The 21990-nt window shown below is 37.7% G+C and overlaps 2 protein-coding genes across 4 annotated transcripts in view; one reads left to right on the top strand and one right to left on the bottom strand.

Annotated features, from left to right (window-relative positions):
• Nucleotides 1-21230, bottom strand: part of LOC150081817 (3 beta-hydroxysteroid dehydrogenase type 7-like) — a 138829-nt gene extending 117599 nt beyond the window's left edge. Inside the window, exon 1 of one of the 3 annotated variants that reach the window (XM_090378907.1) lies at nt 20970-21230. The gene's annotated coding sequence lies outside the window, so the exon portion shown is untranslated. Of the gene's footprint in view, nt 1-19190; nt 19302-20892 lie in introns of those variants that run through there. The other 2 variants (XM_090378909.1, XM_090378910.1) reach the window with 2 other exon arrangements.
• Nucleotides 20271-21990, top strand: part of LOC150081818 (LYR motif-containing protein 9-like) — a 52685-nt gene continuing 50965 nt past the window's right edge. Inside the window, exon 1 of the mRNA XM_090378911.1 lies at nt 20271-20505. Coding sequence (XP_090235037.1) covers nt 20398-20505 — 108 coding nt within the window. The 5' untranslated portion in view covers nt 20271-20397. The remainder of the gene's footprint in view (nt 20506-21990) is intronic.

Consider the following 21990-nt stretch of genomic DNA (forward strand, 5'->3'; position numbering starts at 1 on the left):
AAATATTGTATATAGCAAAATATATAATGTACAACATTTTCATTTCTGTTAATTGCTTTTTTCTTAGTTTATGTTACAAATAAAATAAAATCTTTAAAAATCTTTTGTTTTGTTATTCCTATTACTGCATTGTTAGACAAGGCTTTTATTTTTATTTTATTTTATTAATTTATTTTTAATATTATTATTGATTATTATTCTTAGATATATACAAAGGGTACTAGGAAAGTTTTGCAATACAGCTTTGTTTATTTGATTTTTTCAAAGTAATTTCCTCTACATTCAATACACCTCTCCATCCTCCGAAACCAATCTTTAAACCAGTTCTGCCAAGTTTCACTAGGGAGTAAAGCACACTCGTTGTCCCAAGCCCGTAGAAGGTCCTCATCACTGGAAAACCGCCTCCCTTTTAGCTTCATTTTCACATGCGGGAACAGTGTAAAGTCACAGGGAGCAAGGTCTGGACTGTAGGGAGGGTGCTCGAGAAGTTTCAGTCCTGTCGTGGTCAAATATTCGGTGCAGGCTTTGGCGCGGTGAGCTTTAGCATTATCGTGATGGAGGTACCAGGTGTCCATTCTTGACTTTGGCCGCAGGTTCTTCATAGATCCAATGACTTTAGGCAGGCATTGTTCAGTATACCACTTAGCTGTGACTGTCTTCTGCGTGTCCAAAACGACACATTCCACAATTCCACTCGATTCGAAAAATACAGCTATCATTTTCTTCTTTACAGATCGGGATTTTCTGACAATTACGGGTGTGTCGTCATCATCAAAGACCCAAACTTTCTTTTGAGCCTTGGTCGGCAGATCGTAATAGTACAGCCAAGTCTCGTCACCTGTCACGATGTTGTTCACATACTGAGATTGTCCCTTATCAAACTTTTTTAACATCTCCCGGCACCAAGTCACACGTCGTGTCATCTTCTCTTCAGTCAGTTGATGCGGCACCCAGAGAGAACAAAGTTTCTTCACGTGCAAATGATCTTGCAGAATTGAACGAATTGCTGGTGCATTTAGGCCCAAAGTATCCTCTATCTGTTGGTAGGTCACTCGCCTGTTTTCGTCAAGCATTTTCCTCACAGCAGTAACGTTTTCCTCCGTAACTGATGTTCGTGGCCTTCCCGCCCTCTCAGAATCCTCCAGAGTGAAATTTTCCCTTTGGAATTCTCTATACCACCTGAATATCGTTGTACGATGTGGACAATCATCATCTAGTGCAAGAGTCATTTCTTCTAAGCACTGGTCGTGGTTAAACCACGCACGAAATTATACCGCAAAACTGTCCTTATCTCATTTCGTGACCACGATGCCATCGCAAGCACTTTACACTCTCACTACTAATGAATAACTGAGCCCATCGACTTGGCGCGGCGGCTACTATGCACGTGTGAACATGTCTCAACATGCAGCAACAAGCAGCTTCCTGTGATTCATTGTTGCGTCGTATTGCAAAACTTTCCTAGTACCCTTTGTAGTATGTACAAAAAAAAAAAAAAAAAAAAAGGGGGTAAAATTTTGACACTTTTGTGGGGACCTCATTACTACAAACCTTGTTATTACAAAACGTGAAAATTTATGTCCCCTGAACTTTGTATTATCGAGATGCGACCGTATTTAATTCAGATAAAGTAAAAGTTATATTCACCCCTAGACAGCAATCAAATGCTAGGAGGGTAAACACAACCATAACATAGCAAAACAAAATCTATAATGGGTAATATAAAATATACAAATACAAAGATACAAGGCAAAAACAGATTATGTTCAACATAAATGCTCAATATACAGTCAGTGTCTGTCCAAGCAGAGTGCAGGGATGCCAGCAGGATGCTGTACGCTAACTGGAACAGGAGGAGCACAGATCATCCTCAAGTACAGAAGCCACGAAGGACAATGGTGTTTATGGATTTTCCACCACAAGGGCAACAAGCACATAATGTGCCTAATGGTAGAGACTGATGTGAAGTTTTATCAGTTTAAGCCATGGCTGAAGTTTAGACTGCATTAAACAGTTGTATTTGTTTGTGAAAAACAAATTTTTTTTTCTAAAGTTATCAACTAGGCTAGGAGGTGAGCAATACTGATGGAGGTAGAATTCATAGAAAATGAAGCAAAAATAGTTTATCACTCTTTAAAAGATTGTGTATAAGGCAATCAGTAAGAATAAGCCAGGTATTGCATTTTGTGCACTGTGGCCATAAGCAGATGCATTAGGTGGGTATGGCCTGTATGTAGTTGGGCAAATACTACTTCTCAGAACTATCAGCATTACTGGATTTCCATAATTTGAGATTTTTATTTGTGCAGAGAAGCTTGTTATTAACTTGATTTTCCTAGGTGATTGCAATTTTTCGACACATTAACTTCTTTATAATGAACCTGTATTCTGAGACTAGTGTACTAAAGGATGGTTCAGTAGGATCGGTTGCAGTTTCTACAGTTAAGTTAGCACATTTATTTCTAGCAATCTCAGAGTGACTGTGGAAACAACAAGAGTATACTGTGGGTTCTTGTTCAACCTTGTCAGGATATTATAGATTTGTCTGAGTAAGGATTATTGTTCTTTGTATTCTGCTGTATAACTTAGTGCCAATAGGATCTGTATATATACAAAGTTCATTACAAAGTAATTGTGCAGTCTTAAAAATTTTCATAACTTCTGTTCTATACATGATAAAATGAATCTGTAAAAAACATTAGAAATGTAATTTTGTAAGTTTTGTATGCACTAAGAGTGGTTCATTCATTTTATTGTAGTTTGGAAAAAAATTTTTTTGTTATTATTATTTTGGCAGAATTAAGTTTGACCAAATAGCTTCAATAGAAGAGAAAGTAAATTGTGTGCTGTGGTTGGCAGAGTTAAAGTCTGTAATCGCAGTACAAAAAAGATTACAACAAAGATTCACCACACAGGAATTCCATAACTAACTGGATGAAAAAGTTTAAAGAACAAATTCCGTCAATGATAAACAACGATCTGGAAGACCAAGTGTAAGTGAGGAAAGTGTGGCATCTGTAGAACAGTCCTTTACTGAAAGTCATGTTGTGAATTAACAATCCCAAGAATAAATGTATGTAAAACTGTAATAAATTCTTTCACTTACTCTTTTTACAGATTGATTTTTTTATGTATAGAATGGAAGTTATGAAAATTTAAAACTGCACAAGGACTTTATAATGACCCTGTACAGTATATTGTTGAGCATGTGAAATTTAGAGCTGTGTGAATAGCACAGAATTCCATTGTATAGTTGCTACATTCATTTGGGACTTTCATGGCTTTGGTGATACTGCAAAATAATGCTGCTGCAGCAACATGGCTGTAAGTTTTAAATCCATCCATGTAGATTGGTGTGTACTGCATTTGCTGGGTCTTCAATGTAGCATCTATTTGCAGTATATATAGGAATTTTGCTAGCAGGGAAAAGGAGGTGATTATCCCTCTGTATAAGGCAATGGTCAGGCCACGCTTTGAGTACTGCATACAGGTCTGGAGGCCTCATTTTAGGAAGGATGTAGTTTTACTTGAGCATGTACAGAGAAGGGCAACAAGTTTGGTGAGGGGAATGAAGGAATCCTCTTACCAAGAGAGGCTTAAGTTCTGCAAATTGCAGTGGCTGGAGACTAGGCACCTGCGTGGTGATCTGGTTGAGGTGTATAAGGCCTTGAATGGGTTGAGCACGCTGAATTCTGATGGGATCCTTCCACTTGTTCAGATTACGAACCTAAGGGGGCATAAATTCAAATTAAGAAAAGACAGATGTAGAATAGATGTGCGGAAATTTGCCTTTAGCCAGCGGGTGGTTAATTGCTGGAACAAACTTCCATCTGTCGTTGTGGAAGTTGATAGGTTGAATAAATTTAAGGAGGAACTGGACAGGCATTTGGAGGGAATGGTGTGATTTTTTTTTTTTTTTTTTGGCTGATGCTGCATAAGCTCATACACATGCTTTCTTGCATCACATGCCACTACTACTACTACTATATTCTGTTGGATAAGATGTGTTTTCTCCAAATTATGAATGAAAGGTTGCACAACAGTATATGACACATCCAAGGAGGACCTGTACAAGAGTTCCCCCCAAAATCCAGTTGCCTGTCAGTAAGTAAAGTGCAAAAATGTATCTGTTGATTGGTAAGCCCTATTTGGGGAAGAAAAACTCATTCCAAATTGGGTGGCTTGGTTGTCTTTTCAGTAAGCTGCATATTTTAACAAAAGAAACTGTCTGCACAGATTTGGGGGGTTCATTTTCTTCAGTATACAGACTCAGGGTTGTTGATGTACAGTAAGTCTCAGTGCAAGACTTACTAAATGGTAACATGGTGTACAATATCAAGCCATCACAAGGTACTTGGTCTAGCAGAGATATAGACTGTAGACCATGTTGTGGCAGATAGCACTCATAAAATGTTTAACTTCTTAAGATGTGATCGGAGTGATTTTACATGTTCGAGGAAAGTAAGTTTTTGGACAAAACCATACAGGAAGTGGATGCTAGGAACCACAGGTATGACTTAACTTTCCAATTGAAGTGCTGGGTGTAGCTTACGCTTTCTATAGATGTGTTATCCTAACAGTTGTTTGAGAGGAGAGATGAAAACCATTGTTTGGACCCATTTTATAATTCTGTTGATGGCTCCTGTAACTATCCACCATTTGCATGTTAGGGGAATGTCAGATGATGAATCAGCCCTTAAGACAGTTATTGAAAAGAGACTTAGAACCGATTCAGTGAATTGAGTTATCATAATGTAATGGATTCCAGTGGGTCTTGCTGCATTGAGTTTGGTGGTGACTAGAGTATGGTGCAATTTTTAAGCTGTCGAGGGGAGGTTGGTATGCAGCACTGATTCAAAGCTGAAAAAATGTTTTCAGCCTGTGCTTTTCATGTATGAAAATGGGGTGAGTATAAAATCATTGCTGAAATTGCATGAATGACTAATTCAAGGTATTTGCTATCTCATCAAGATTTGTAATATCATGCCCATTAACAATGAGCATGGGTAGGTTGACTTGTGAGTGTTTGGAATATTTATTTGTGATTTTATGATTCTTATGAGGTGGAAGCAAAATGCTTTGATGCTTCTGTTTTGCTGGTTGCCTAATATGCTTTGCTTTTGCTCCTGAAGAGTTAAATGCTCTGTTCCTCTCTCTCTTTACAGCTGCATTACATTCATTATTCCACATTTTTGTATGTGTGTGTTGAAATTTTTTGGATTGTTTTTTTAATCGTTACATCTGCTGCCTTTAGTATTTAGTTAGATATATACTAGCAGTACCCATTGAAAAAATTTCACAATTGGTAGCAGAGTTTTTCTCTAGGTGTCCTAAAGAAATGTAGTCCATGTTTTGTCGTGAGCAGGTAAGCTAATACGCTTCGAATCCTTTCTCATTTCTTGTATCTGAGAAAACTTATAAATTTTCTTTCATTTCAACATCTTTCCTATTATTCAAAATGTGCCTGTTGCGTAACAATTTCACACATACAAAATGTAGTACAGGCTGCCTACCTTAGCACATTTGATAAAATTTTGCAACTGGTAGCACAGTTTTTATTGCTTTTTTTTCCCAAAAGTTTTGGGACAATTTATTGTCATCTCTATAAAATACTACTGAAAAGGGCAGAATTTTAAAAAGTACACTAAAAACCTAATTCTCTATGCAAATAGTGTACCCATTGCCAAAATTTCGCAATTCGTAGCACAGTTTTTATTGCTTAAAATTTTCCTGAAAATTTTTGGACAATTCATTGTCATCTCTACAAAATACTACAGAAAAGGATAGAATATTAAAAAGTACACTAAAAACTCACCTTTCACTTTAAAAACTTGGTCAAACTTTCATTATTAGTGTTTCGTTTCTTTTGTTTTCTTGCAGATGCTTCTACTGTACAGTACCTCTTCAGTATCCAGCAAACATCAGCCCTGATTTTAACTTCCCTGGTTGTTGTTGTTATATGGTTTTTAGGAGCATTAGCAACTAAGACCATATTGCTCCGAGAATATACGGTGGTCATGGGCTCGAACCCCAGTCTAATCAAGAAGCGTGTGCTATGTACTGCAACTCCTGCCCACCTGGCTACGGAGGTGCCTCAACTTCCCTGGTACCGCATCTCCAAGTGTTTAATGTCCTGTTTAAACATCTCACCCTGTTCTTCACTTACACTTCCAAATGTGGAAGTGTAAAAATGTACCATGACAATCATGTTGCAGCCCAACTTCTTGAAGTTCACCAACATATTTTCAACTGTAGTCTGGATCTTTATTGTTCTCTAAAAAATTCCCACAAACCCGAAACTAATGCATGCCTGAATTTTCTCTTTTAAATTTTGTTCCCTCATTAGTATGCAAATTTAAAGTTTTCTCTAGCTGTTCTAAAGAAATGGAGTACATGTTTTGTCATAAGCAAGTACGCTTTGAATCCTTATGTTATTAGCAGGTAAGATTCAGACCAATTTCTGAATACATTTGCAGAAACACAAAAAGGTGTGTATCCTCTTTGCTGTAAGGTATGTTTAACACAGCCAAACATAGTAGCATGGCGGCGGACATGTCGTCTGACATAATTCTAAATCCTTAAATTATTACTCACCTTAAAAAACAAAAAAAAAAAAAAAAAAAAGAATAAGCTCGAAGTTGATAACAATAATGATAAAATTATGACTTCTGAACATTTTAAATGTAATGAATGGCAATGAGTGTATGAGCTCATGTGCACAACGTGGGGATATACAGTGAGCGAGTAGTGGAATGGAATCCTAACAGTTAGTTCTTTCTTTAAAGGTAGGCAATTTCGCAATTGGTAGAAGAGTTTTATTTTTATATATTTATTTTTTTTGGAACAAAGGACACAATTGTGCGAATGTGCAAATTGTTAATCAGAAAAAAATTCCTTATCAACTTAGACAACTGTTTGTTTAACAGTTAACATCTTCCTGTGGTCCCATCTATGAAGTGAATGTTGAACTATTCTTGTTTGTATTATAAACTGGCCCGTTCTGTAAAATAAAATTATTCGGAATTTTTAAAATTTAACAACTTTGTGCACACCTTGGAAGAAATAGCTTCAATTTGAGACTGCTTCCAGTCCGATTGGTTAAGCCTATCATTCACATTGACTGTCAAAAGAAAACGCCTTCCATATTAAACATATAGATTCTGCTGTTAAGGTTATGGATGTTTACTGGACCTGCTTTTTTTCTAGTACTGAGTGCTGCTTGTATGTGCCCAAGTCAACTTTGGAAATGTTTCATTTTGCAATTCAGTTGGAGAGGTGGGAATGCTAGGATCAGTGTGGCATAACACATGATAATGTTTGCTACCTAATGTTTTGCTATGAATAATCCAACAAAATAAAGGGTAGGTAAACATCTATGGACAAATAGATCCAGCAGGAAAATGCATGTACGTGTGTCCTTCAATATTGAGGGTTATCAGGTTGTATTGGTTAATTAATTTTTGTAGATCTGTCTACTTTTGCCCAGGATTTGATTTTCCCATAGTGGATTATGATTATTAAGGTCCTTAAGAATATAGTGGAGTTGAGGGAGTTGTACTAGTTTGGCATTGCTTATATACAGGGGGCAGACAAAATAATGGAAAGTAGTAGTTTTTGTAATGGCTGGATGATGTATTTATGAAGAACACAGTTTTTTTTTGTTTCTTGCAGGTCGTACCACGAAGGAAAGATGATAAAAGCTGAGAGTTATTTACAGGTGATATAAAAATGTACATGAAGAAAATAGTTGACCTCTCTGAATTCCAAAGAAGTTAAATTATTAGTCCGTGCTTAGCAGGAGCATCGTTGACTAAACGAAATCATGACTCAGACCAGAGCAGCAAAGCAAAAGGCTCAAGTAATGGGAGTGCTGTGGCTCAGAGGAGAACTGGGGGGCAGTTGCCCTCTGAATCACAGAGGGCAACTGCGCCCTCCGAATTTGAAAGAGAGAGAAGGAATTATAGAAGCCAATTCAGAAGAACAGTGCCCATGGAAGTATCTGTAGAAGAGGCATGCAGCAGAAACAGAGCGTCTGTGAGAAAGCAAGTGGAGAGACTCTGTTAGAGATGAATCATTAATTAACCTAACTGCCTCTTCTGAATGAAATCAAGAAGCCTGGAGAGGTTTTGGGGGCACCACCCCAGATGTAGGAATATATTCCATGGCAGGGAAAATTTGCGATTTATACAGAGTGAGCAGCTGTTTGGAAGAAAAGTAATGCTGAGAGCGAAAGAGAAAACCAAGTTTTTTAGATGCAGAGGAAGCAATATTTGTAATGTGTTTGTGCCAAGAGAGATTAGAAGTCAGGGTAATCCCCAAAAGAGAGATATCATTTTGCTTAGAAATTGGAGTGTCACTAAAGATAGGCATAGGAGCAGAAGAATCCTTTTTGCAAGTTATAAGACAAGACTGAGTTTTAGAAGGGTTGAAATCAACTAAGTTGTCTTTGTCCCGCTGGAAAATTACCTGAAGATCGGCATTTAAGGAATTGGTAGCAGATTTTCAAGAAGTTGAAGCTGATTGAGCAGGACAAGGTTTCTCAAAATGAAAAGTGGAATGCAATGTGTAATCATCGGCAAAACTATGGATAGGATTTACAGTCAACTGAACCTTGGGGGACACCGGCATTAGTGGAGAAGTTAGAAGACAGAGAGCCATCTACCATCACCCTCAGTGAGCGATCAGAGAGAAAACTGGATAACCAATTACTAAAAACAGTTGGAAAACCAAAAGATGGAAGCTTGTTTAGAACACCTTTATGCCAAACACGATCGAAAGCCTTTGAGATGTCTAGAGCAACTACTCGTGTTTCACCGAACCGTTCCATTGAATTAGTCCATAAATGGGTAACATAAGCCAGAATATCATCAGTGGATCGACACTGATGGAATCTATACTGGCGATCATTGATCAGATGGAAGGTTTCTAGGTAGTTTAAGAGTTGGCGGTTAATTGATTTCTCCATTACTTTAGAAAGAGTAGAAGTAATTGCAATGTGACGATAATTGGATGGGAGGGATTTGTCACTCTTTTTAGGATATGGCTGGATATGAGCAAATTTCCAAGCAGAAGAAAAAACACCATTGGAATAAGAAAGTGAAAAAAGGCAGCAAAGAATAGGAGTAAGTTCAGGAGCACAGGTTTTGAGAACGTGGAGAAATACCATCGGGACCTGGAGCCTTCTTAGCATCAAGATTTGTCAAAATCCTTCTGACATCCTTTTGACGGAAGACCACAGGAGGCATTGAATGGAGTGTGTTGGGAATGGTGGGAGGTGTTTTACTAAGATCATTAGTACATGAGTTGGAAGAAAAATGGGATATTAGCAGGTCAGCTTTATCCTTGGCTGAAGTGACAACAGAACCATCTGGTTTGGACAGAGATGGGCAAAAGTTGCGGCCAATAGCTTTGGAGAGACCAGAATGCTCGGCTACCATTAGGGCAAGAAGCAAGTTTTCTACTCTTAGCCTGGATTGATTAATAACTGCTTTACAATTGTTGTGAGCTTTGGTGTAGGCAGAAAATGAAACTGAAGAATTAGAAACAAGCCAATTACAATATGCAACATTCTTCTCTTGAACAGCCTTAGCACATTTATTGGAAAACCAAGGTTTACATAAAGGACGAGATTTTAAAGTGGAGTGTGGGATAAAGGATTCCATTCCTGTAAGAATAATTTCATTGACACGATCTGAGCAAACGTTGACATCAGAAGTTTTGAAACGTAATCTGACCAAGGAAAAGAAGTCTCGCAGGTCAACCCATTTTGCATTCTTGTAATGCCAAAAAACACGAGGTTGGGAATAGCCATGAGATAAAGGTTCCATTGGAGAAGAGACAATCACCAAGTTGTGATCCGAAGTGCCTAAAGGACCTCTCACTTCAACCGTGTGCTTAGAAGGGTTGTTTGTGAGAAAAAGATCAAGCGTATTGGCTGTACGATTAGAATTGTCCGGTATTCTTGTAGGTGAATGAACAATCTGTGCAAGGTCATTAGTAATTGCAAATGCCTCAGCATCTCGACCAGCTGGGTCGATGTGACAAGGAAATGGAAGCTAGCTGGAGTTGTGAACATTAAAATCACCAAGGAAAATTTCCTCACTGTTAGGAAAGTTGGACTGGAGAAAGTCAAGTTGGAAAGAGAGGAAGTCAAAGAGTTCCAAGTGATTAGTGGAGTTGGGAGAACGGTAGAGACAACAGATGAATTTGACACAATGAGGTAGAGAGATTTTAAGCCAGAGAAGATCAAAGAGAGGAGATTCCAAATTGCCAAGTCTCTGACAAGGAATATCAGAACAAACATATGCACAAGTACCACCTTTGGGACTAAAGGAATCACACAGCAAATAATTTGGGCATCTGAGATGAGCAGTAGTTGAATCAACCAATAACTGAGATTCTGTTAGGAAAAGTACATGGGATTTGGCAGACTGCAAGTGGAAATGGACATCGTTGAGATTACAATTGAGATCATGTATATTTGTGAAATGAATTAGGAAGTGCTTGGGAGGTTTAGATCTTTTCGCAGATAAGCTTGCTCTATTAGTTTCACAATTCATGGTGTATTCAATAGTAAGAAAAAGTTTGTGGGACATGCTGTATGAAGTAATGAAATATTTGGATATGGCGTTCACATGGTAAGAATATACCCAGATCCTTGACATAACGTGGCCTCGACAATGCTCACCGCATACACACTACTCGGACACCCTTCAGTCACTATCTGGCAGAGTAGAGGTAGCAAAATTATACACTAGCTGATCTGGAAGCCTCCTAGAGAGTTACCAATAGGTTCGGTCCAGTGTACTAATTAGCGGCCGGCCTGCGAACACCGTTTTAGAGCTGCACCCTCGAAATGTAAGGAATATTGGATCTCACCGCGATGTTCATCATAACCTCAAAAGTCATCAATCATACTGCATGATGGAATAGATAGGGAAGGGCTGACCGGAACTTAGCTCTATAGTCTAAACATGGGTCTCACCACTTCAAGCCTCCAATAATTAGCAAAGTGGTGTTATTGCACCGGTTGATGAGAGTCATCTACCACCTAGTAATGCCTGGTAACATAGAGGGGCGACATTCCTCCATGTGGTGTGGGTGCCACACCTCGACCCCTGCTTACGTTGGTTCACACCTGGGTGGTCACTCACCATGTACTTGTGCATGGAGGTTATACCCAGGATTAATAACAGTCCCACCATCGTGAAGGTGCAAGCAGAGGATCTGGCTGTCCCAGACCGTCCGGACGCCGAAATTGGGTCCACTTGACTTGAGTGTCACCCAAATATCAGTTCCATCAGCATTTTAGACTCCCAGGTAGCAAGTACAGCTAGTCTGGCATATCTGAGAAAATGTCTGTGACAACCTCAAGAAGCCCTCGAAGGATCTAAAGTGAGGGGCCCATCAAGCTCTCAGCTGCCCACATCAACGCCAGATCTTGCACTTGGTCATCACGCAACACAACGGCAACCCCCAAGGCAGAATGCGCTGGTCCCACAGGAACTAGTAGTTGTTGGTGACTCTATTGTCAGGGAAACGGGGAACATGCTTTGTAAAAAGGATAGGTGGAACAGGACCAGGGTATGTCTGCCAGGGGCAAGGGTTGAAGATGTGTAGAGTGGATATCATCTTTTAAGGACACAAAATGTAATATTATTGTACACGTTCGCTCTAATGATATTAAGAGTAGGAGACCGGCAGAATTACTTAACAAGTACAGGTCACTATTGAAAAAAATCCGTGAATTAGGGTTGAATATGAAGTGTCTGCAATTCTGCCCAGACACTATGGGAGGGAGTATATGATGAGAGCCTTGTCGATCAGTTCGGCCCTGGAAAGACTGTGCAAGGTTAAAGTTGTAGAAATTTTCTGAGCCTGGTCTGTGCTTGTTAACAGAAGGGACTGCTTCTACAGGGATGGGATACACTTAAATAGAAAGGGTGCAAGAATATTTGCAGATGTATTTTTTTTTTTTTTTATGAAAACCCCAAACACGAAAGGTATCAAAACCTATAGTACTTAGTACCATGCATGGGTTGAAGGAGAAGTATGGGGGGAGGGCGATGCCGGAAACTTTGCTATAGAGACTAAACATGGGTTTCACCACTTCAAGCCTCCAATAAGCAAAGTGGTGGTATTTCACCGGTTGATGAAAGTCATCTACCACCTGAAAAACTGATCGTCCGCGGCACGACTCGAACCTACAATCTTCTGATATTGAGGCAGTGTTAGGTGGGTTGGAAAACTGCTAGCTTGGGGGGATAAACGGACTAATAGATTAACAGTAGCCACTGGCGGAGGTGAAAGTGATTCTTGCAATGCTTCTATTGGAATGAGAAGCAGCTTGGAAAACAAGATGCAGGCGATTTCAGAGCCTGCCTGGAGTCATTGCGGTACAAGTAAACACATGGGGTGTGTTAGGGTAGCTAAGAATAGGAACAGGTGCATGTATACTTGCATATACACCACTGCTAGGAGTTTGGTAAATAAAATTGATGAATTTGAGGTGTTGGTCAAAACATCAAAGGCAGAGGTTGGGATATCAGAGACATGGTGTCACACAGATATAAGGAATGCAGAAATGGAATTTGGGGAGTACAATGTGCACAGGAAGGAGAGATCAGAAGGGAAGAGGTGTTATGCTGTTAGTTAAGAAACACATAAAATCCAAGGAAGAACAGCGAGTTGAAATGGCTGGACAGTACAATATCGAGTCAGTTTGGTGTAACATAAGCACTGAGAAATCAAAATTGAGAGTAGGAGTGTGCTATAGGCCGAATAACTCTGATGAGTATAATAAGAAACTGTACAGGGAAATAGAGTGGGCCAGTAAATCAGAGAGTCTTATAATGGGGGATTTTAATTTCCCAGATATTGACTGAAATTTGTGGGTTGGTCACTCATACACTAGTAAGGCTTTTGTGGATTTATTAGATGATTGTTTTTTACATCAGCATGTTTGGGAGGCAACTAGAGGGAGTAATACTCTTGATTGATTATCAGTAGTGATTCTTCATGCATTAAGAATCTGCAGATAGAGGAACCACTATGTGGCAGTGATCACAATGTGCTGAAGTGGGATTTACTCAAGGAGGAAACTACCATCAGGGGTAAAGGGAAGGGTTATTGCTTTCATAAAGGTGACTACGATGGTCTGAGACAGTATTTAAATTCTATACAGTGGGACCAACTGATGATGTTACCAACAGCAAATTCAAAATGGGAAGCATTCAAAGAACTTATCTTGGAAGCTACTAGGCTTTACATACCAACTAAGAAATATTGTTCAAGATTTAGGCCTAAATGGATGTCAGACGAACTAATGAGACATATGGCAGAGAAGATAAATGCATGGATGGGATACATATAAATTAACATGTGATACAGAAGCCTATGATAGATATAAGTTGATCTGTAACCAAGTTACAAAGGAGGTTAGGCAGGCGAAGGCAGACTACGAGAAATCTTTGGCAAGGAATGCAAAGAAAAACAGCAAAGAGTTCTTTACTTATGTACACTCTAGAAGGAAGGGGATGAATCAGATTTGTCCACTTGATATCGATGGTTCAACTGTTGATGATCCTGCTCAGGTAACTAACAAACTAAATGAATATTTTGCATCAACATTCACACATGAGGAGTTATTCAGCAAGGTGAATGCCAGAGGTGTATTCAACTCTGGCAGTAAGCTAGATAATCTTGTAATAACTGAGAGTAAAGTGGAGGAGAAATTGTTGAAGATAAACACAAGAAAGGCACCTGGTGTGGATGGGATCTATCCGGTTATATTAAAGGAGGCAGCAAAGGAAGTAAGCAAACCCTTAGCCATAATTATGAGAGCTTCCTTGGACTCAGGGAAGGTACCCATAGACTGGAGATGTGCAAATGTGACCCCAATTCACAAAGGAGGGTCAAAGGCTGGCACAAGTAATTATAGACCTGTGAGTTTAACTTCTGTTCCAGGAAAATTAATGGAGGAACTGGTTAAAGAAGCACTGCGGGATCATCTAGACAAGACCTCAGTTTTAGGTCGGACACCGCAAGGTTTTGTTAAGGGGAAGTCTTACCTGATAAATTTGATTGGATTCTATGATGCAGTCACAAAAGAACTGGATGCAGGGAATAACTTTGATATTATATACTTGGATCTTAGAAAGGCTTGTGATACTGTTGCACATGGAAGATTGCTGCACAAATTGGAGCAGTGTGGCATTGGAGGCAAATTGCTGTTATGAATAAAGGGGTGGTTGAGGGGGAGAAGACAGAGAGTGGTAATCAATGGACACTGCTCATTGTGGACTAATGTTATCAGTGGAGTCCCTCACGGTTCAGTGTTGGGTCCATTATTGTTTTCTGTTTATGAATAATGTTGATGATGGTATATCAAGCTTAATGTCCAAGTTTGCAGACGATACAAAGGTTGGCAGGGTTGTTAAGGACATTACTGACGCTATGCTGCTGCTGCAACAGGATCTGGAAAGGTTGAGCAGATGGGCCGAGAGGTGGCAAATGAAGTTTAACATTGGCAAATGTAAAGTACTACTTATGGGAAACAGCAACCCCAGAGCAATGTATCAACTCTGTGGTACTACACTGACAGTGGTAGAGAATGAAAAGGACTTGGGGTAATAGTGCAGGCAGATATGAAGTTCTCTGAGCAGTGTAGACAGGCTTCAGGAGGAGCTCATGGTGTCATATCAATGATATACAGGAATATTTCTAGCAGGGATAAGCAGGTGATTATTCCCTTGTATAAGGCAATGGTCAGGCCACACCTTGAGTACTGTATACAACACAAGAAAGAAGTCTCATTTCAAGAAGGATATAGAGCTGCTGGAACGAGTATAGAGAAGGGCAACAAGATTAGTGAATGGAACAAAGGGTTGCTCTTACGAAGAAAGGCTTAAGTTTTGCGAATTACAGTGTCTGGAGACTAGGCACCGGCCAGGTGATCTGATAGAGGTGTATAAAGCCTTGAATGGTTTGAGCATGCTCAATGCTGATGGGATTCTGCCTCTTGTTCAGAATAATCACCTGAGAGGGTATAAATTCAAATTGAGGAAAGAAGATGTAGGATAGATGTGCGGAAATTGCCTTTAGCCAGCGGGTAGTTGGTTGGTGGAACAGACTTCTACCCTTGTTGTGAAAATTGATAGCCTAAATAAATTTTAGGCTCAGCTGGACAGGTATTTTGAACGAACAGAGGGGTGAAGTGGAAGTTTTTTTTTTTTTTTTTTTTGCTTGGCTGATGCTACATAAGCTTGCTTTCTTGCATCACATGCCTCTACTAATGCTAAAACTGTTGATTTGTTTAATGTATTGAAAGCAACTGTATACTGAAAGTGATTCCTGAATTCACCAATTAAAGAAAAGAAAAATCTGATAGGATGAATTGTGACAGAAAATCAAAGCTGACTTAATTAGATCACTGGACACTGAAAACAATTGCAGCCATAAAACTACTGCCTCAAAAATAACTGAAGAAATTAATTTGAGACTCAGCAACCCATTTTCTACTACAATAGTTCAGCAAGACCTTCATAAAGCTGAAATTTATGGCAGAGCACTATTGTCAAACCACCCGTTACTGATGGTAATGCTAGAATGAGGCTGCAGTTGTGTAAGGAGCAGAAAAACTACACACTTGATAATTGGAAATGTCAAATTTTCAGACAAATAATCTCTTTTTTTTTTTTTATATGACACCCCCAAATACAAGAGGTATTAGAACTATAGTACTTAGTACCATGCAAGGGTTGGAGGTTGAAAAGATGAAAGAGATATTTGTTGACATTAGACTTGAACTTCTGTAGATTGTTATTTTCAGGAAATATGTATGAAGGAACGTTGTTCCAGAAAACGGATGTGGCTAGAAAACGGAAGCCAGCTGGAGTAGTGAACATTAAAATTACCAAGGAAAATTACCTCACTGTTAGGAAAGTTGGACTGGAGAAAGTCAAGTTGAAAAGAGAGGAAGTCAAAGAGCTCCAAGTGATTATTGGAGTTGGGAGAACAGTAGCGACAACAGATGAACTCGACACAATGAGGTAGAGAGATTTTAAGCGAGATCGAAACGAGGAGATTCCAAATTACCAAGTCTCTGACAGGGAATATCGGAACGGACATATGCACAAGTACCTCCTTTGAGGTGAAAGGAATCATACAGCAAATAATTAGGTCAACTGAGATGAGCAGTGGTCGAATCAACCGATAACTGAGATTCTGTCAGAAGAAGTATGTGGGGTTTGGCAGACTGCAAGTGGAAATGGACATCATTGAGATTAGAACTGAGACCACGTATATTTGTGAAATGAACTAGGAAGTATTTGGGAGGTTTAGATCTTTTCGCAGATAAGGTTACTCTATTAGTTTGACAATTCATGGTGTATTCAATAGTAAGAAAAAGTGGGGGTGGGGACATGCTGTATGAAGTAATGAAATTTTTGATTATGGCATACACATTTTAAGAATATACCCAGCTCCTTGACATAACGTAGCCTCGATGATGCCCCTACTACATACACACTACTCTGACTCCCTCCAGTACACTAGCTGATCTGGAAGCCTCCTAGGGATTTACCAATAGGTTTGGTCTGGTGTACTAACCAGCGGTTGGCTTAGAATACTGTTTTAGAGCTGTACCCTCAAAATGTAAGGAAGATTAGATCTTGCCATGATGTCCATCATAACTTCAAAAGACATCAAATATAATGTATGGTCGAAAAGAAGAGGGACGGTTTACTGGAGCTATGCTCTGGAGACTAAACATGTGTTCCACCACTTCAAGCCTCTAATAAGCAAAGTGATGGTATTGCACTGGTTGATGAGAGCTTTCTACCACCCAGTATTGCCTGGTATCACAGAGGGGCAGTCTGGGGGTTAGGGAGAGTTGAAGTCCTGAAATATGGCTAAGTGCCATATTTCAGGACTTGCATGTGGGGGTTAGGAAGAGTTTGTGTTTGGCAAATGACAAAGGAAACATCATCCCAACTGTCTTGTGCGAACCATTAAAAATGGAGGAAGATCAACAGTTGTTTTGGGCAGCAACATCTGGGTATTCTTTAGGTCCTATCATTACCCTGAATGGGTGAATTACTGCCACTGATTTCCTTGATATTCTGAGTTGCCAGATTCATCCCATGTTGTAAACAATTTCTCACAAACCATGCCATGTTATTTTAGATGGTAATGCTGCAATAAACACAGCAGATGTGTCCAACCTTGGTTTGATGAATATGAAACTAAGCATCTCCCATGGCCTGCACAATTACCAGACTTACATTTTAGGTCACTGTAAGCATATTTGGAGAGGAGAGTGGAAAGCAGATTTCTTCCACCTTCACACTCAAGAAACTTGAAATGTTCCTCAATGAAGAATGGTAAGTGCTAAGGGTGGACCGACTCCATATAAGTGCATACCTGTAACTCTTGTCATAGACTGTTTCATATTTTTTGTCCACCTGCCTGTTTATTCATTAGGAGTTAACTATAACAAGATTATAGTTAAATCATCAAAGTTAATGTTGGCTCATGCAATGCTTCAAGGTTAATTTTTAACAATGTTTTTAGGCAATGTGCCTATTTTCTTCATCATATCCATCTGTCTGCATGTAACAGAGGAACTCCTGGCAGTTGATTTTCATTAAATTTTATATGCAGTTCCTTTAGAAATATTTGTCAAGACATTATTATTTTCCATATGTATGGAAAAAATAAATCTAATGCTCCCAAAATGTAACACACTATATATGTTAACTGACTTGTTAGTGATTGGCTTCAAAAGGTATCTCAACAGTTAATTATCAACACTACCCATTCTCATGTGCCACACTGTTCTGATCGTGTGTAATATGATCTTGCTGGTGCATGCATTAATTATGTAGTTTCAGAGTGAGATAGTTATTTGTGGGGTTAAGTTGATTTCTTTGCAGAAGGCAAAAGTGTCATATTGTGCAAGGAGATCTTGGATGACACTCAAATTACTATGATAGCCTCTACATTTCCACTGTAAGGTTAGTATTATTTGGGCTTAGTGGAACCCTCGATTTGTTTTAGAGAGCCTGAAGGTTTATATTTCTCAATTTTACTTTTCCCTCTCTTCAGAAAGTATGGTTTCCATATCCATCTGCTCTTTGGCAAATAGCTCTAGAATCTGGTCATCTTTGAGTTGACTATCTTCTAAATCCATGCAGTCTGCTTAATTTGAATCAGAAATAGCAGGAGTCCAATATTCTGCTGTGAAACAGCAGTTGATTTTACAGTAATTGGCATATTTACAGCTATTTTGTTTATTTGTCATTTGGTTTACTGGTACATTGACCATTACTGACCTTGCCTATTGAGCTAATGATCCACTTGATGGGATAGTTACTTCTGTTTGGATGGCAATTGATATTTGTTTTGTATACGAATATCAATAAGGCAATATGGCAGATGCACAGAAAAAGCTGTTACTGTATTTGAAAATATTACTATTCGTTGAGCATAGCAAGTTCATTTTTCATTGCATTTTTGGTTACTATTATTTGTGTATTATTATTGTGTAATTGCTTGTGACATCATGAAAACGAAGTGTTTCTTATGTAAGCAATTTGGAGTGCGGTTGCACCAATTTCCAAAGGAACATTTAAGGTAATTTATCATAATTGTTAGAACCAGGAATAGCTAATTAATAACTAATTCCCAACTTATTACATTAATTTTATGACTTAAATCAACATGCTTTCTTATATATTACAGGACAGTTCCTGTGATGATATTACTATTTCAATTTTTTTTTTTTTTTTTTTATGAAAACCCCAAACACGAAAGGTATCAAAACCTATAGTACTTAGTACCGTGCATGGGTTGAAAGAGAAGTATAGGGGGAGGCGGGGATGCCGGAAACTTTGCTCTAGAAACTAAACATGGGTTTCGCCACTTCAAGCCTCCAATAAGCAAAGTGGTGGTATTTCACCGGTTGATGAAAGTCATCTACCGTGTAATTGTAAATTTAAATAGTGAATAATGAAGACTACATTTAATTCAAATCTTTCATATGTAATGAGAACCTGCATAAATTAAAGGAATTTGAATTATAAAGTGTTCATGTCTTTTTTTTTTGTTTTTTTTGTCGTAATGCTAACTCAAATGAATATTTATCTAAAAGAAAGAATGCTACATTACTTTTGTTAAAGAAAATAACTAACCCAGTAATAAAACAGTCACACAGTCTTCCAAATTTTTCATTGATTCCAGATTCTTTGTATTTTTGTGTAGTATATAAAAGGAAAAAAAAAGTATACAAAAGCAGTTAAATCATGCAGCGTTCATTTCATAGGATGCCAGGCCTAAAATAATAAATAAAGGAAAAGAATTAAATAAAAAAAACCCAGGGTCCCGAGCTGGATATTATCATTCTTCTCTTTCTTGGTGATTTCCTTCTACTTCTCTCTCTCTCTGGGTCCTAGGGTAAATCAATTTTTTTTTTTTTTTTTTTTTTTTGGCTGGTGCAGCATAAGCCTCAGGCTTCCTTGCATCATATGGCTAATAATAATAATAATAATAATAAAATTTTAAACCGAAATCAAAATGAGTTTAATTCATTAAATCGAAACCTAAACAAACAGTTGAGATTAGTCAAAGTGACGAGATGTAGATTTATGGAGTTAAGGTCAAATAAGTAATAATTTAAAATACAATCTGTGTTTTAAATATACAGTAATGTGAAGATTGTTTTACTAACAAACTTCTGTTACGTAATTTCGTATTTGTTACGTTTTACACGTAACCCGCATGTCTTCTTTCATTGGCTGAACAAATATCACTAGGAGGAAAATTATTTTAATGTATAGAAAAAAAGATATTTAAATATATATGTGAAAAAAAAAGTTACTACTATATGTATACTTGAGAAATGAATTTAAAGTATAACAAGGGATAAAAAAAAAAAAAAGAGAGAGGGGGAAGAAGAAGGTACAGGGAAAAAACAAAGTAGATTTGAACTGAGGAAAAACTTTCTTCTAACGCTACCACACAGCTATCATAACCGTTAATTTACATTTGCCGATATCTTTACTTATGTTTATATTTTCCTTATTCTTACGTCTTTTATAGCTTTTTTTTTTATTAGAACAATTACTTGTGAATATGTCATATACTAATAATCGGTCCAAAACTGGTGGCTCTACTTTCTGTGCATATAAAAGGCATTGACATTATCGCCTATAAGAGTGTCCCTCTGTATCTTACTACTCTGTGCATACAATATTACAATGTATACGATTACAATTATACACAATTCGATTACGTATAGTCAGAAACTTCTATTTATATCAAGAAACTACTAGCGCGTTCAATTTATTGCGCAAACTCGCAGTGAATAGAATCAGTACAACATTTATCAAATAAGCTCTCATGTCGCGGAATGTTGAGAATGTTCTTGGCCTTTATAAGTATTTGTTAAGACTATGCCAAAAATTACCGAAACCTGCTCAAGAATATTACAGGCATCATTTAAGACAGGTTGGTTGAACTGCCGAAATTTTTATCTGATGCATCACTTTTGTGTAATATATGCAAACCAAATAAATATGAAATAACATCGTTATTTTTCGATATTTAAGATTAGGGGCTTTGCTAAAAACTATTTTAGTTCAAAGTATTTAATAATATATTTTAAAGAATTCACTATTTAATAATTTATTATTTAAGATCATATTAGTTGTATTTATTATATTTTAATATTTCATTATGAAAATCAAACCATGCAACCTAATTTTTTTAGGAAATCAAATGGAGGTTTGAATTGGTTAAAAAAATTATATTGCTAAACTAGTGCGATGCGCGTAGCATTTGCGATCAGATATTTAAAACTAAAAATGACCAGAAAATAAGTAGTTTTAAGCGCACCTGATATTTGCCTTCCTAGCAAAATATTAAAAAATATCGAGATAGGGTATAAAAATGACCAAATCAGAAAGTGCTACCTTGTTAGATGCAATAAGGAAATTCCCACTTTAGAGGACTCCTACTTATGGTGGCGTGCAGCATTGAGTAATGCGTCACATTTATTTAGGTATGTGTATAACTAGGCAGATAGGTTGCTGACCTTGAAAATGATTGTGTGCTGCATGATTTCCTCATTGAAGTAATCACCCATACTGTTGAAACCAAAGTAACAAACTATTATAGGCACTTGGAACGCCACGTGCTTATGAAGCACCTTTGTGGGAAGTCATATCGGCGAACTATCCCCAACCAAAAAAAAAAAAAAAAAATTGTCGACAGTTATATAAATATATTTTGTAACAACCAATAAACACAAAACATATTTTGAAATTAAAAAAACAAACAAACAAACAAAAAGCTGGCGCTATTTTTAACATTTTGTAACAACAAAGATCACTCTGATCGTAATGATTAGACTGATTATCGTTGTTTTTTGTAATTTACGACTGAAAAAAAAATATATATTTTGTAGCAGGCTTTTTAGTGATGTGTATAGTAAAGTATAAAGAAAAACCAGTATAATCACTCTTTTTTTTTTTTTTTTTTTGGCTGGTGCAGCATAAGCCTGGGATACCTTGCACCAAAAAACTAATAATAATAATAAGGAGAAGAATGATGATATCCAGCTTAGAACCCTTGGTGTGCCAAGCCCATATTCACCAGATGTGAGCCCTGGGGTTTGCATGTGTAATATGTATAATATATTGGCCAAGCATGATTTGACATGCATCTAATTATTAAACTCCTGATTATCCATGCATAATACATTTTTTAAAATTAATTTCATTACTTGAGTAACTTATTGAACATTTATGAAAGGAAAACCATGCGTTATCACAATTATTTTTGATCTAAGTATATTTTGTTATAACTGAGAGCAAAGTGGAGGAGAAATTGTTGAAGTTAAACATAAGAAAGGCACCTGGGGTGGATGGGATCTATCCATTTATATTAAAGGAGACAGCAAAGGAAGTAAGCAAACCCTTAGCCATAATTATG

This window comes from Mastigoproctus giganteus, chromosome 8 (assembly GCF_048544385.1).
Source record: "Mastigoproctus giganteus isolate SK-2022 chromosome 8, ASM4854438v1, whole genome shotgun sequence".
Classification (NCBI taxonomy): Eukaryota; Metazoa; Arthropoda; class Arachnida; order Uropygi; family Thelyphonidae; genus Mastigoproctus; species Mastigoproctus giganteus.